Source organism: Lissotriton vulgaris, chromosome 7 (genome assembly GCF_964263255.1).
Source record: "Lissotriton vulgaris chromosome 7, aLisVul1.2, whole genome shotgun sequence".
NCBI lineage: Eukaryota > Metazoa > Chordata > Amphibia > Caudata > Salamandridae > Lissotriton > Lissotriton vulgaris.
The window spans coordinates 491,371,696-491,387,546 of NC_141695.1; the positions used below are offsets into that span (position 1 = coordinate 491,371,696).

At 46.4% G+C, this 15,851-nt stretch overlaps 1 protein-coding gene across 1 annotated transcript in view; it reads right to left on the minus strand.

The window, feature by feature from the left end:
• Window positions 1–348: 348 nt before the first annotated feature.
• SCO1 (synthesis of cytochrome C oxidase 1) overlaps window positions 349–15,851 on the minus strand; it is a 130,713-nt gene continuing 115,210 nt past the window's right edge. The window contains exon 7 of the mRNA XM_086930560.1: window positions 349–1,006. Coding sequence (XP_086786686.1) covers window positions 872–1,006 — 135 coding nt within the window. The 3' untranslated portion in view covers window positions 349–871. The remainder of the gene's footprint in view (window positions 1,007–15,851) is intronic.

Consider the following 15,851-nt stretch of genomic DNA (forward strand, 5'->3'; position numbering starts at 1 on the left):
CTCTAGTTGCTCAATGTACAAGTAGACATCAGTAAACTACGCAGGGGATATTTCTCATCCGAACAGGAATCCTCGGATCTATAAAATGAAGCAGACTTTGCATTGGAGGGGTAACACATGCTCCCAGATTGGACTTATATTATGAGCGACAAAAATGTACTATATGTTCTCAAACAAGAACGTCTTCGAAATCCCACGGATGTGGACTGAACATACTTGGTAAATACACAAAATAGATTATGTAAATGAGCCTCACAGTCAGTTACAGTACACGTGCACAGGTTACATATGAATTTGTCATTTAGCATTTGTTTAAGTTTACAAACATAACTAATCCACTGAAATTAATAATACGAAAACATTTTATTGTTTGGTTCCCAGGCAATCAAATAAATAACCATACAGATTAAAGTAGATATGTATTGTGGAACAACACAAATGTAATCATATTGGTAATCAATGCCAAATAAGCACGCATTATGGTGGTAAACTTAAAAAAGTGTTTAGAATATTCTCCTCCAGTTTATAATATTCTTGTCCAGTTATGTGTTACAGGGGTTATTGAAAATGGAATTCAAAGCAACACCATGATCTTCTTCCCAAGAAGTAGTCCCAAATTATGGAACTATAACACCGATGCTGGTAGGTAGTTATATGGGGAACTACCAATGATCATAGGATCGGAGGACAAGGGCGTGTTTAGGCTGTAATATTACATTTGTGCACACCTTGTTAACTCCGCAGGTAATGCACGTTAAAGCTCCAAAAGCAGCGGAAGCAATCTCCTTCAATTTTCTCTGCATACCTAAAAGTCATTTCGAAAAACAGGATCAAGTTCATGATCAGCAATAGGGCTCAGCACTCTTAAATTTTATTTGTTTTGTTTGAATGTTCTCATATGTGCGGCAATTGAAGCAGATATTTCTGTATTTTTCTTGTTCTGTCCGTAGTAATCAAGAAATTCACCATCTGGTCCAATCAAGTACATAATGATTGTGTGGTCCACCTATAAAATAGATACAATATTGAAAATATAAAAGGTGATTGAAACAGATTTTTATACACATCCATAATCATTTTTTTGCAGTTACTATTTTCACCATCACTTCCATGGAATAAGATTTTTTATTCCAGAGAAGACCACTGCAAACCTAAGTGATGCAATCAGATAATCTATGATCGAAATGAGTCTCCCGTAAAAACAATGTTATAAGAAGACACAAAAAGCAGAACCTTTGGAAGAATTCAAAATTGCTAACAACAGCATTAAAAGAGTCTTACAAAATATTGCACGATCCTAAACAACACACGAGTCCTTAGAGAGATATCTGCAAAGAAGCCCAACCTGAAGTTATAAACTCCCGGTGGAAATAAGAAATTTGGGGTAAAGGTGGTGGATGTTGAATGTTTACATGAATGGAACCCAGAATCACAGGAACATATTAAGGATGCAAAATGAAGAGATTTGGAGAGGGACAGAAAGGCTTAGCAACGGGGTGATAAAAGAAAAGACATAGAAATGACAAGTGTCGACCCAAAAATTCATGCAAAATTAGCTGAAACATAAAAAAAATGTAAAGGGAGAAAAATTCCAACGTTTCAGACTTGAAACACTTATGAATATGCCAAACTTATATAACACAGATCAATATTGAATATGCATGCTTGATCAACTTAATTGCCAGTTTTATAAAAGTAAATTTATATTATGACCGATACAATAAACAGATCTGTTGTGAAACCAGTATTTTGAGCAATTTAAATACTGGACAGTGCTCAGATCAGTTTATCTCACGACTAAAACCCCAATACAAATGTACATAGTTCATAAACTTTAGCATATAAACAATCACCATGCTCAAAACTGTATGTATCGTCAGATATAGGGGCACAGTAGCGGAATCGTAGAAAGTGAAGACCTACTATCCTTAGCGATCCAGTCACTAGACAGGAGTGTGGGAGGTGCCAGCTACGTCGAGAGGTGAGCAACAGTTTATTTTCTTCTAAATGCTTGTTCCGCTGGCTTTCGACTCACAGGCTCAACGCTTTCTCAAAACGACCAACATTGAGGCCTAGTGTTGCGTTAATTCTGTAAAGCATCTTAGCTGTGCCTTTGTGACATTTTGGGATAATGCACTGCAGTAGCATTTCAATGATGAGGAAGGGCGCCTGGGTATGACAAACTGTATCTTTGGGACTGTATAAAAGAGCTCTGCGGGTGATTGCCAAGTCCTTGTTGGGCTAGGATATCCTTCTGCGGCGACACACATGGGTGGATTGAGCAAAAATAAGTAGAACAAGAAGCTCATAAGCACACATCCGAACGCCGCATGAAAATGCATGCATGTTTTGTGCTGCAAACCAAGGAAAAAACTAGAGTACGGTAAGGAACATTCACCTATCATATACAGGAAGTTAAAAAATAGACAGCTAGCTCCTTGATATTCATGAAGACAAATTCGGGCAATTATAAAATGCTCCAAGTGTGACACATATTATGTAAGTTCCCACACATGAACAATAATATAAATTAAAAGTAACAAAATATTGCAAAACTTATTTTTTCTCCAATTGGGAAGAACCAGCTCTCATAAAGAAGCCACTATGTTTCTGCTCTAAATACACAAAGTCCTTCACGAACCCTGACAAAGGAACCATAATGGTGATGCTGACCAACCCAGGCACAAGGAAGGATATACTTGGGAAGCAACTATGAAGAAACTAGGTCTAAGAAACAGAAAAAAAGCACATCCATTTTAGGTCGAGCCTATGGCAGCGTGCATGCACTGCATAGGAAATCAACCTCTTGGAATCACTTCAGTTTCAGTAGAAGCTCGATTGGCCTTTGCGTCTGGCTTCAGCCCGCAACTGGCCAAAGGCCTGTGGATGTCCCAGCTTCTTTAGAAAGGTTTACTCCCAGAGAGTTTTGCTCTCAGGCGCCAGCAGCAGCGCGCAGGGGCCATCTGTTTTTAATCAGCATGGGCGCGATTGTTTCACATGCAGTCTCTCTCCCCCTCTTCACTTCTGCCAGCTCGCACTGACTTGTTTTACCTTCGAAACTGAGCGCAGCGCCGCTTCACGGACGCCGTGCTCGGTTTATTTACAAATGTCATAACTTTAACACTCAGCGCAGCGCCCGCTTCAATGACACCGCGCTTAGTATTAAAGTTAATAAATATCTAAAGAAACCTAGCGTGGGGTCCGTATTGCATTGCAAAGGCTTGTTCTGCTGAGGTGTTCTTTTTTCATTAGGATTCCAGAGCAGCCGTTAGAGGGGATTCTGAGGGTGATAAATATTGAAACCATGAGGTGCAAAAGGCCTCGGGAAGGGCCTGATTATTCACCATTTCTGGCATTGGAACAGCAGGTTACGCAGCGCCTTCTCCCCATTCTGAAGCCAGACTTGGAGCGCACAAGGTCTGTCATGCGAATTGGTGTAGAGTTTAAAGAGTGGAAATCGCTCAGGCAAACATATCAGGCACATTTGGATAGGATACTCCAGCTTCCAACTGAAATACCAAGTATATTCGGAAGTAAATGAGCGCATCTCGTCAGCTCGAGCTGTTCACAAGGCCTGAGAGAAGGTAGAGTGCACGCGCAGGTGATGGCACGTGCCGCTTCCTTACTCCTCCAATAGAGGGAAGCCACAGGTGCTGCAGAGAAGGCGCTTTTCAATAGTGATTAATTTCACTCCACTTCAGCGACCCCTGGGGAATCGTGTCTGCTCAGGATCACCGACTCCAGAGAGTGCATCAATCATGAGGGCAGCAGGGGGGATGAGCTGATGTCGACAGCACAATCCGAATGGCGATGTACAAGGAGGAGCTGATTAACTCTCGGTAGACCACACTGGAGGAAGGCCGGGCTCAAGCGCCAGGGGTGCCCAACTAACTCTTCTGTTGCGCGCCACTTTCATCCTGATCCCAGTGCACCCTTAGACCCTGCACCAGATGGGCCCGCTTCAATCCTGCTCCAGAAGTTTACCCTTACATCATGCACCTGACGGGCATCCTTACACCCAGGGAACAAGTCCTAAACAAACATTGGCATAGCCAATAGGTCTTGCCTTTGGGACCTTATAAGTGTTTAGCCATGCAACAGTTGATGTTGCACCAAGGATATTGTGCTGGATAACTAAACACTTATAAGGTCCCAAAGGCGAGACCCATTTGCTCTAACAATGCTAGTTTTTCATGGCACTGGTGTCAAAACGTATGCAAGAAGTAGGGCCCTACTGGACATTCTAAATGAATTGTTGGATTTGGGGCTATCTCCAGCTTTAGAACTTAAGTGGCCCATGAATACATAGCGAAGACAAGATATTTATTTTTACTCGGGTTCACACAGCTAAGGAATTGTTCGACAAACTAAAAGCAGACTTCATAGGACCATCATTAGAACAAGGGCCTGGGAGTTTTATATTCGAGTTCTTTGACCACTATATATTGTGTGGGGACAGGGGGGGGGGGGGGTTTCAGGGATAAATGATGATCCAGAGGCTCCTTCCTGCTCCAGGTATTTCATTTTATGGGCAGGGATTTACTCCTTCATACCCTCTTCACTTTATATTCTATCTCTCACCCTTTTTCTAACCCAACCAATATCATTTTACACCTTTTAACAGCGAGTACATTTTTAACCCATGCGCTAAATTAATATATTGATTTTGCTTTATATGTTGTAGATGTTATTTTTCATAATTCAGGGTTTTGGGTATGGTTACTGATATCCTGTCTGTCAAATTACAAGTGCCATTGGACATAATGCACTTGAAATACAGCAGACAGGATATCAGTTAGATTTGTGACAGAGTAACTCGTTCGCCAAATTCTGAATCAAACCCTTAGTACTATAGCCCTTCCTCAAATCTGTATTAGGGCTTGTAAACATACTAATATTCCATTAAAGTAAATAGAATAAACAAGACCCAATTCATGCAGTGCAAACTTAAAATTGGGTTAAATCGACTTGGTCATCCCATGTGGTACAACATATTTCATTTTCAATCCTTTCAGGAATAAAGCATATGGACCTACTTTCATCATCATAATCTCATCCAAAAGTATACTTCTTATAGAAATAATTGTCCAAGTGGTAGGAAAAAGTACTTTAAACAAGCAGCAACAGTTCTGGGATTGCTCAATTCCTTGCTTTTTCTGGACCCGTCTGAGAACACAGACAGAGGACGAGTAAAATATTTTCACGGGCCCAGGCTGCAGAATGGGACTGCCTGGAACTTTATGATAAGGGGTCAGTGTGACCACAGCCCGTGGCCCAGCATTGGCTGCTACGCCCAAGGCAACAGCACTCCCATCAAATAGGCCAGAACCGGCCTACCAAACAGCAGATGGCCGAGTAGCGGACAACAGCAGCGGAGATGGCAGCCTCACTGAGATCTGGGGGGAGCTCATCACATCCCAAGTCAATCTCCCTCAGGGGGTCCACTTTGAGCTTGGCTCGCTCAGAGGTGCCTGGACTTTAGGACACCCTGTGAGCAGTCACTCTGGGCATGGCACATGAAATTATTTGAGCCCTGACAGGATGGCAGCTGTGTGTCCTGAGAGGCATAAGCCTCGATTGAGGTACTGTTCTGTGGTGGCTGCATTGCATCCTCGTGTGCCTCAATGTGCTTGGCTGAGGAGAGCTGGAGAAGTACTTGGAGTCCGTGCTGTGTGTGACTCTTTCACTGTTTTGCACTCTGTTTGCTTTCTAGGCTGGCTGGTCTCTGTCTTATTGAGCCTTCTGATACGGACGTATTGGGCCCTCACTGAAGGGTCTTAGTTTGTAGGATACTTGACTTACTTTGAGCAGGATGCATCTAGATCACAGTCCAGGGTGGGGGTTGAGGGAGTTCTATTGTATGTTCTTGATTGCTTCTTTTGCTCTCCTTTTTTGTTAGTAGGTGTGTGGCGGAGGTGACAGTCTTGTGTGGCTGTCGGTTAGTGCTTCTATTGTGTGGCTGGTGTGGGCTGAGGGGGCACACTGAACTGCACAAGTGCTCATCAGGATGGCTGACAGGATCCGATAGATCACCTCGAATGTACTGGGCTTCCCAGCAAAGAGAATCAAACGCCTGCCGAATGTCAACAGATAATGCGAGCGAGTCTAACAGAAGGCGTGCGTGCATGCCCAGAATGTGGATCATCTGGCAGATATTAGGCAAGGTACTGTGGGTAGGTATAAAACCTGTCTGATCAGGGTGTATCAAATCACGCCCATGTGGCAAAATCCTATTTGTCAGAAGGAGTGGTAGGAATCTACAGCACAGGGTCCTTATATTTCATGGGCAGACATACAATCATGGCCTCACAGAGAGAACATGGGTGTCTTCATTGTCTGGCTCTCATAATGGGGAGAATGGGGGAAGTCACGCTTCGCTATATGCTGCCGTTTGAAGGGGGCGCTGATTGATCTAACTCAGTTGCACCATCGCTGGAAGGCTGGTTTGGGACATGTTTGGAGACTCGACCAGGAAGAAAACTTTGGCGTTTGCCCACAAGTTGTCCCATAATGCTAGATTTAAACGTATCCAGTTTTACTTCTTACACTTGGCATTCCTCACTCCTCGACGTATTCACACCATGTTCCCTGGGGCTTCGTCAGCTTGCACCTGATGGCACGCCGACGACTTGGGTTTCTATCCTACGGTTTAGACATGCCCGGTGTTGGCTGCATGCTGGGATGCTGTTTTACAAGTTATCTGTCAGGCCATAAACAGACTCTTTAACTGCTCCCAACAACTGGGCTTGGTGGACCTCCATAATTAAGGCGCAGTTGGAAAGGTGAAGAACAGATCTAGCGCTCATACTTCCCCGAAGGCAATTGATTGGGGCAGGAGTTGTCCGAATGGGCAGATCATGAAAGGGAGGCGCTCCAGAGAGAGGAGTTATAAGGAGTGCGCAGGGTCCCTATTTTGCCTGCATGGAATGCGATTTTAGTGGCTTTCCCCAGAATAGATGCCCAGGGACAAATATTAGCCGAGGAGGTGGTTTCTGTGGCTCCCTCGCCAGGTGCATGTGTGCCCCGATAGTCCCGACCACGTTTCTGTTGTCTGAAATGGTGCTGACCCTGATCTGTGAGGAGTATGTGCCCATTTGTGAGGAGTATGTGCCCGTTTGCTAGATGTGTGCGAGATGGGGGAATGCTGAGATATTAACTGTGATTGTGCCTCCACCTCTACAGCACTGCAGTGAAGGGACATTGTGAACTACCGTGCCAGCCTCAACTCGATGTTATGAATCCGTGAGATATGCACTTTATTTTTATTATCCCAGTTTAGAATGTATGTCGGCAGCCTGGCTTTATATGTTTGGTGATGTAGCATTGTTTACTTGAAACCTGCATTAAATATGTTTTTATAAAACAAGCACCATCAGTGATCCTAATCTTTAAATTCTAGATTACTGAGATGCTCACTGCAATGACCTCGAAATGCCTTATTCCAATAGCATAATATAAAAATAAAATTTACTTTAAATACTAACAAATGAGAATATCTCAACAACAACTACAAAACGTTCAAGTACAATTTTCTTTACAAATACACATAACGTAATGTGTCTTCAACATTTCAACTTCAGATTGGTAACTTGACGCTTCCATCACAAATAACAATCATAAACGATCTCCAGATATTTTTACTGATACAGTCGTACACTAAAGTCCCTAGCAATTTTCCGTTAAACAGATTTATTTGCTTTATAGAATGATGTTTTTAGGTCGAGCTGGAGAAAGCAATGCGAAGCATTGCATCCAGCTCGACAACTAATGTTACCCGCCTCCTGGGAATCTGAGACAGGGGTCGGGCACGCGCGGCGATAGGTGTCTGTGGACGCGCACGTCCAGGCCGGCGCCGTGCACATCTCCTGCCTCAGATTCCCTGAAGTGCACAAACACACACACACAGCCACACTCACGCATGCATGCATGCACACACCCACACACACACACACACACACACCTCCCGCAACTTTCACACGTTTCTCAATTTCCCCCAAAGTTTTCACTTTTGTTCCCTCTCTCTGCTCTACCCCCCCTTGTGGGCATTGACCCTCCCCCGTACCCCATCAGGGGTAACCCCACCCCCCCCCATCCCCCTACTCACCGGTCCCCGCTCTTTCTCCGTCCATCGCCTCTTGTACGCCATCAGCAAGCGGAGAAACGGCCAAGAACACTCTGCGGCTGCGCGGAAGTGCGTGCGCCCGCCTGACGTCACTTAGTGGCTGAACCTTACGGTAGGCAGGCGCGGGCCGCAGGGTCCCTCTGAACAGATTCAGATCAGCTTTCACCGCCGCTCCTGTCCTAGAGATCCCAAACCCTCCCAGCCCTGGCAGCAGCCGGCGTGGTTTGCCCCCGACAGCCCGCCGCACCTGCAGCATCAGGCGGTACTAATGGACTTTTTACGAGATGGGAAGTCAAACACGAGAACCAACAACCGGAAGCTTTTTTTGGTTGCAGAGTGCGGCTCGACTAGCATGAGGACGAAACGTACCATTCACCGACCTGTACCATGAGCGATAGCACCGCTGTTTTGGGTATGCAGGCTAACTCTCTGGCAAGGCAGTTGCTGAAAGGGCATTACGGCGTGAACAGAGCCCGTCACATCAGGCTGGTCTTACATATGACTCACAGCCATTTTGAAGGCCGTACTACTCTCCACTGAGACAGACGTGACTGACACTGCCCCAGCCCTAACAGCTGCGCAGTAGATCAGGCCACCAAACAGCTTCTGACGCATGTCACGGACTATCTCAGCCACTCAGATCTTGCTGCGATAGTGGCCTGAGAGGAAATGTTCTAATTTCATGACAGGGAGGACTTCTCTTTGCAAATACGTCGGACGTGATTTCTAAGGTGCTTTTTTTATTCCCATGCTCTGCCCTGCCTTAAACCATGGCCCCTACAATGTGACAGCCGGGTAGTGATGTGTTTAATTCACACAGCCAATTAAAATGAGCAGGGCATCCATTAAAGGCAGACATCAGGATTACCTCTGGCTTGCATCTTGCGCCAAGTGAGTTAAAATACGCGCCACGGACCCATCAGTCATATGATGTCATAGAGACGGCATTCACCCTATCTGAGGGTCAGCGCTCTGCCGTGGCCTGGCAGCTGCTTTTAGGGGCACGCTTCCTGCCTCAAGCTCTGTCGCCTCACACCCTCTTCTCCAGGCTTATTTCTGCTAATTGACATATTTATGTTTCTTACTTTTTACTGCACGTCAGCCTTGCCCAGAGAGGCACGGGAGCGGAAAATGTATTGAGCCACATTGCTTGAAAGTTACTTTTTTCAAAGCACAGTCATTTAGTTTACTTCCTTTTTCAATTGAGATTTTATTTTGCAATTGTACTGCCTTTAAAATGTTTGAAAAAGTTCAAATAGGACTTAAAAGAAGCATTGCTTGGGGCATAGCCAAATGGATGCAGAGCGACTGGCCAGCGGGCAAACAAGTCAATTGGGTAAATGTTGGGACATGGGCGCAAGACACAAGGTGCAATCTATATTTCCTCATGACATGCCTATGGCAAGGCACCGGTTATGTCTTGTAATACTATCTTCCCAATTTGGTGTTTGTGTTTGGGAGCTGTGTAGTGAAGAGTAAGCCTGTTGGAAACGTATCCAGCAGACAGGAGAATGCCCAGACGTGGAAACATTTCCTCTCAGCATCTGTGTAGGAATCTGAAAGGAGAGGCTTCCAGACCCAATAGTCTTGTGTTCCAGTGCACCAGTGCAGAGTGCAGTGCTCCACTGAGCTTCAGGGTCACATACAGTGTGCTGTGCTCCACAATACTCCAGAAATGATGCGGAGTGTTGCAGCCATTTTGAGCCATGGGCAAGTGTCCAGGGCCCCACCTTTCAAGGGGTGTCCTGGTACACTGATTGGGACAGTCAGAAATACTGTAGCAGTAACAGTCCATACACATTCTTGTACAATCTGAGAGCTGCACCTATCTCAGTATACCACTCTATGACCTCGGTCTTCGCCTCTCTCTCCACCACTCTATGAGCCTGCCACTACGTTCTCTACCTCAACTCTCTTACTACCTCAACCCCTCTCTCTGAACCTCACTGCTCTGTTTCCATTTCAACTCTGTACCTCGGATCAATCACTCTCAGCCTTCTCTCTCTAATTATTACAGATCTGTACCTTTCCACTATCCCACTCTCTCGTTCTACCACTGTTCCCTCTACTTCATCTCATTTACTATCTTATCTCTTTCTCTACAGCTACATTCTGTGCTGTAACTACCATTACCTTTTCCCTTCATCTCAGCGCTTCTTCTCTACCTCACCTTTCTCTGCCTCACCTCTCTGCCGCTTTCTCTTTAAAGTTCTCTATACCTCATCTTTTTTTAACTCTCTACCTCACAACTCTCTACACCAAGGTTAATGCCCTTGCATTTCTGGTGCTTGCTTACAGCAGTTCTAATATCTTAGAGTTTCTTGTTGCTCAAATAGGTGTAATTTCTATTATTTATTTTCTATTATTTATATAGGTTTCTGTTGTCTATATTGCTTGATTTTGCTCGTAGGATAGTGTCACTCATAATTTTTCATGCATGCCCATTTAAAGTTGCTGTTATATAAAAATGCACACATTCTACTTGCCACAGCTTGAGGGGCAGTGGTTGTGTACAATGGGACAGTGCACTTCAGCTGTATCCACGCATGTAAATTACAGGACATTTAAAGGAGCACTTGTTTAGTGACCTACCTAATCCAGTGAGATATTTCACTGAGTCAAGTCAAGTCAAGTCAAGTCAAATAATTTATATAGCGCGCTACATACCCAGAGGGTCTCAAGGCGCTTGAACAGGGGTGGGGAATCCAAGTTTTAAGTTGCTTTCTGAATGCTAGGTGGTTCTGAGTGAGGCGAAGGTGAGTGGGAAGTGAGTTCCAGGTTTTAGCTGCCAGGTAGGTGAAGGATCTTCCTCCCATGGTTGTTTTGTTGATGCGAGGTACAGTGGCAAGGGCTTGGTTGGAGGAGCGTAGCTGGCGGGAGGGGGTGTAGAAGGAAAGTCGAGTGTTGAGGCATTCGGGTCCCAGTTCGTAAAGTGCTTTGTGTGCGTGGGTTAGGAGGCGGAATGTTATCCTCTTATTGACGGGGAGCCAGTGGAGGTTTTTCAGGTGGCTAGAAATGTGGTCTTTACGCGGGATGTCTAGTATGAGTCTGGCTGATGCGTTGGAGTTTTTTCTGAAGTTTTGCGGTGGTACCGGCGTATAGGGTGTTACCGTAGTCCAGGCGGCTCGTGACCAGTGCGTGGGTGACCGTTTTTCTAGTTTCGGTGGGGATCCAGCGAAATGTTTTTTTGAGCATGCAAATAATGTTGAAGCAGGATGATGAAACGGCGTTGACTTGTCTGTTCATCGAGAGTGAGGGGTCCAGGATGACGCCTAGGTTCCGTGCGTGGTCCGTCGGGATGGGTGCTTTTCCAAGGGCCTCAGGCCACCAAGAGTCATCCCAGGCGGAGGGGGAGGTGCCTAGGATGAGGACTTCTGTTTTGTCTGAGTTCAGTTTCAGACGGCTGTGCTTCATCCACTCGGCTACTTCTTTCATTCCTTCATGTAGGTTGGTTTTGGCGGTGTTTGGGTCTTTGGTGAGGGAGAGGATCAGTTGTGTGTCATCAGCGTAGGAGATGATGTTGAGGTTGTGTTGGCGTGCGATGGTCGCGAGGGGGCTCATGTATACGTTGAAGAGGGTGGGGCTGAGTGAAGATCCTTGTGGTACGCCGCAGGTGACTTCAGTGGCCTCTGACTTGAATGGTGGAAGGCGGACTCTCTGAGTTCTTCCGGTAAGGAACGAGGTGATCCATTCCAGTGCTTTTCCTTGGATTCCGATGTTTCTGAGGCGTTGTAGGAGGGTGCTATGACAGACTGTGTCGAAGGCTGCGGAGAGGTCAAGGAGGATGAGGGCGACTGTGTCTCCATTGTCCAGTAAAGTTCGAATGTCGTCTGTTGCTGCGATGAGGGCGGTCTCAGTGCTGTGTTTGGCTCGGAAGCCGGACTGTGAGGAGTCGAGGGATTTGTTGGTTTCGAGGAAGGCGGCAAGCTGGTTGTTGACAGCTTTCTCGATGACTTTGGCCAGGAATGGTAGGAGCGAGATGGGGCGGTAGTTTTTGAGTTCGGTGGGTCAGCTGTGGGTTTTTTCAGAAGGGCGCTGAGTTCGGCGTGTTTCCAGCTTTCCGGGAAGGTGGCGGAGTTGAGGGAGCAGTTGATGATGTCCCGGAGGTGTGGTGCTATGATGGAGTCTGCTTTGTTGAAGATATGGTGAGGGCATGGGTCTGTAGGGGATCCAGAGTGAATGGAGTTCATCAGGCGGATGGTGTCCTTGGTGGAGATAGGGTTCCAGTCGTTGAGGATGTTCGAGGGGGGTGAGGGTACGGCAGAAGGTTGGGAGGGTTGGTCTCCGGGTAGGTTGTCGAAGCTGTTGTGGATGTCTGCGATTTTGTCGTGGAAGAACGAGGCTAGGGAGTCGCAAAGGGTTTGAGAGGGAGTGATGTTGTTTGAGTTGGCTGAGGGGTTGGTAAATTCTTTGACGATGTTGAATAATTCCTTGCTGTTGTGGGCGTTGTTGTCTAATCGGTCTTTAAGTGCAGCTTTCTAGGCAGTCCGGATCAGTTGGTGGTGTGTGCGAGTGGCGTTTTTGGAGGCGTCCTTGGTGCTGGTGTTTGGGTCTTTTTTCCAGGCCTTCTCGAGGGAGCGACAGAGTTTCTTGGATTTCTTAAGATCATCGTTGAACCAGGGAGCGTTTTTGCTGCCTAGTTTGTTTTGACGTTTTTTCAAAGGTGCTAGGTTGTCGGCGCTGTTGGTTAGCCATTGAGTGAAGTTAATGGCTGCTTGGTTGGGGTTCGAAGAGTGGGCAGGGGGGTTTTGGAGAAGCGATGAGGAGATCTGGTCGATGGTGATTTTGTTCCAGTTTCTTTGCAGAGTAGGTTGAGGATGGTTGTTGGTTGTGGTCTTTTTGTAGACAAAGTGAACGCAGCTGTGGTCCGTCCAATGGAGAACCGTGGTATGGCTGAAGGAGATATGTTTGCTGGAGGTGAAGATAGGGTCGAGTGTGTGACCTGCGTAGTGAGTGGGGGTGTTAACAAGTTGTTTGAGTCCAAGGTTGGCGAGATTGTCCAGTAGGGTCGTGGCGTTGCTGTCGTTGCTCTTTTCCAGATGAAAATTGAGGTCTCCCAGTAGAATGTAGTCCTCGGAGGGGAGGGCGTGTGGGGTGATAAAGTCTGTGATGTCTTCACTGAATTGTGCACGGGGTCCTGGTGGCCTGTATAGGAGGGTGCCCTTGAGTGTGGTCTTGGGGTCGGTGTGGATCTGGAAGTGAAGGTGTTCGGCGCTAGCGAGGTTGACGTCTGAGCTGGTTGAGATGGGGATGGAATTCTTATGGACGATGGCGATGCCTCCTCCTGTTTGCTTGGTGCGGTCCTTACGGATGATCTTGTATCCTTCCGGGATGGCAATGGTGATGTCTGGGGCTGAGGAGGCGTTCATCCATGTTTCTGTTAGGAAGGCGACGTCCGGAGAGAATGTGTCTAGTAGATTCCAAAGGTCGATGGCGTGTCTGTGGACCGAGCGGGTGTTGAGCAGGATGCATTTAAGGTGGTTGGTGTCAGATCTCTGTTTGGTGTTCGTGGATGTGGAGTTGGTCTTGGTACTGTCATACTTGCAGGAGTTGCATGTGAAGGGTCCATGGGTGTGTCCAGGAGCGGCTTGAGCGCAGTTGGGGAGGCGGCCGGGATTTAGGGCTAAGAGGGTGGAGGCGTCGTATGTAATGCGGGTGGGGTGGGTGGGACGGGGCCAGGGGGTCTGACGCTGGGCGCGGTCCAGGCGCGGACGGGCGTAGACGGGCTTACCTTTGGCGTTGGCGCGGCCGCAGCGCGTGGCCCCTGCGCGTTGGGACATCTGCTTTAAATAGCTAGTGGAGGGGGCGGAGCGTGGGAGGGGCAGCAGCTGGGAAGCGGTAGCGGGGAGGAGGGGCGGGCCAGGGAGCACCAAAACAAAATGGAGGGTCAAAGGGAAAGCCAGGCAGGGCCAGCAGATGCAACCCAGGACCGGGGGCAAAGTCGAAGTGCCAGTAACCTGATTATGCCTCAGTAAGAGTCGCGCCGCTATGTACAGCAGAGCAGGCGAGCAAGTCAAGGTGAGGAGCTATTTTCCACACTCGCGCTATGTTACCAGGCAGATTCAATGTAAAACGCAGCAATCAAAGCACAGCACAGGAATGCGATGCTGGTAAAATCAATGGCAGCAAATGAAGCCTAAACAATTAGCGATATCAATCTTCAATGGCAGACTCAATGGCAAAATCAATGGCAGCAAATGTAGCACAAACAAATAACTATACCAATCTTCACACACACTCGCGCTCTGAAATCGTGCAGATACAGTGTAAGACAGAAACGCGATGCCGGTATAGTCAATGGCAGATTAAATAAGCACAACAATAACGATACCACAGGGCAAAAGGTACGAGCAGGAGGTGGGATCGGGGAGCGTTGGTGGAGCGACCGTGCTGGACAAGGTCCTGGCGGTCACAGCTTGTCACAGGAGGTGGAGAGCCCTCTATTAGTGGGTGGGAGAGGCGGAAGCTGGGAGGCGGTAGAGGGGAGGAGGGGCGGGCCAGGGAGCACCAAAACAAAATGGAGGGTCAAAGGGAAAGCCAGGCAGGGCCAGCAGATGCAACCCAGGACCGGGGGCAAAGTGGAAGTGCCAGTAACCTGATTATGCCTCAGTAAGAGTCACGCCGCTATGTACAGCGGAGCGGGCGAGCAAGTCAAGGTGAGGAGCTATTTTCCACACTCGCGCTATGTTACCAGGCAGATACAATGTAAAACGCAGCAATCAAAGCACAGCACAGGAATGCGATGCTGGTAAAATCAATGGCAGCAAATGAAGCCTAAACAATTAGCGATATCAATCTTCAATGGCAGACTCAATGGCAAAATCAATGGCAGCAAATGTAGCACAAACAAATAACTATACCAATCTTCACACACACTCGCGCTCTGAAATCGTGCAGATACAGTGTAAGACAGAAACGCGATGCCGGTATAGTCAATGGCAGATTAAATAAGCACAACAATAACGATACCACAGGGCAAAAGGTACGAGCAGGAGGTGGGATCGGGGAGCGTTGGTACTTCTATGTCTGATGTTGGTGGTTGTTAGAGGCTGCGGACTGGGGAAACAGGGCTGTGTGTTTTTCTCTGCCCTGGAAGCCCCTTTATATCTAGTGCTTCACAGACCGTGCATATATGTGTGCATTAATTGCTTATCCTATAAAATACTATTTATGTATGGACAACATATTTTCAAAAGGGACATTTTTGCATTACATTTGTTTAAGATGTTTAAGGTGCTTCTAATACAACATATGTTTTTAAATTTGAAAAGCAGAAGCATCAATTGCTGTTCAGAGTATTTTTGGTATTTACGAGTTTGAGCTATTGGTATTGTAAATGCAAATGCGTTTTAATTATGTTTCTTTTTTTAAAACATGGATAAAAGGCATTGTCATTTACAATGCCAAAGTTTAAGATATTGGCAATGTACATGATAATGCCATTTATTTATCTGTTTTCAAAACCAACACATGGATGAAGGGTTTGTCAGTTACAATGGCACTTTTGCAAATGCAAGACCTATTGCATTGCAAATGCTGGTTTTCATTTTTGTCAAATTAACTGTTAAAATTATTCAGCTCAGGTAGAGGGTGCTAAAAACAATATGAGTATAATACATCTTCAGTGTGTACCAACATTTTAATTGTTCTCGCTACTAGCCTAGGGGGGAAACTTATTTTTCTGGTCATCTCGGAAAATCTAATAAATCTAAGTTGATTAAACATGGAG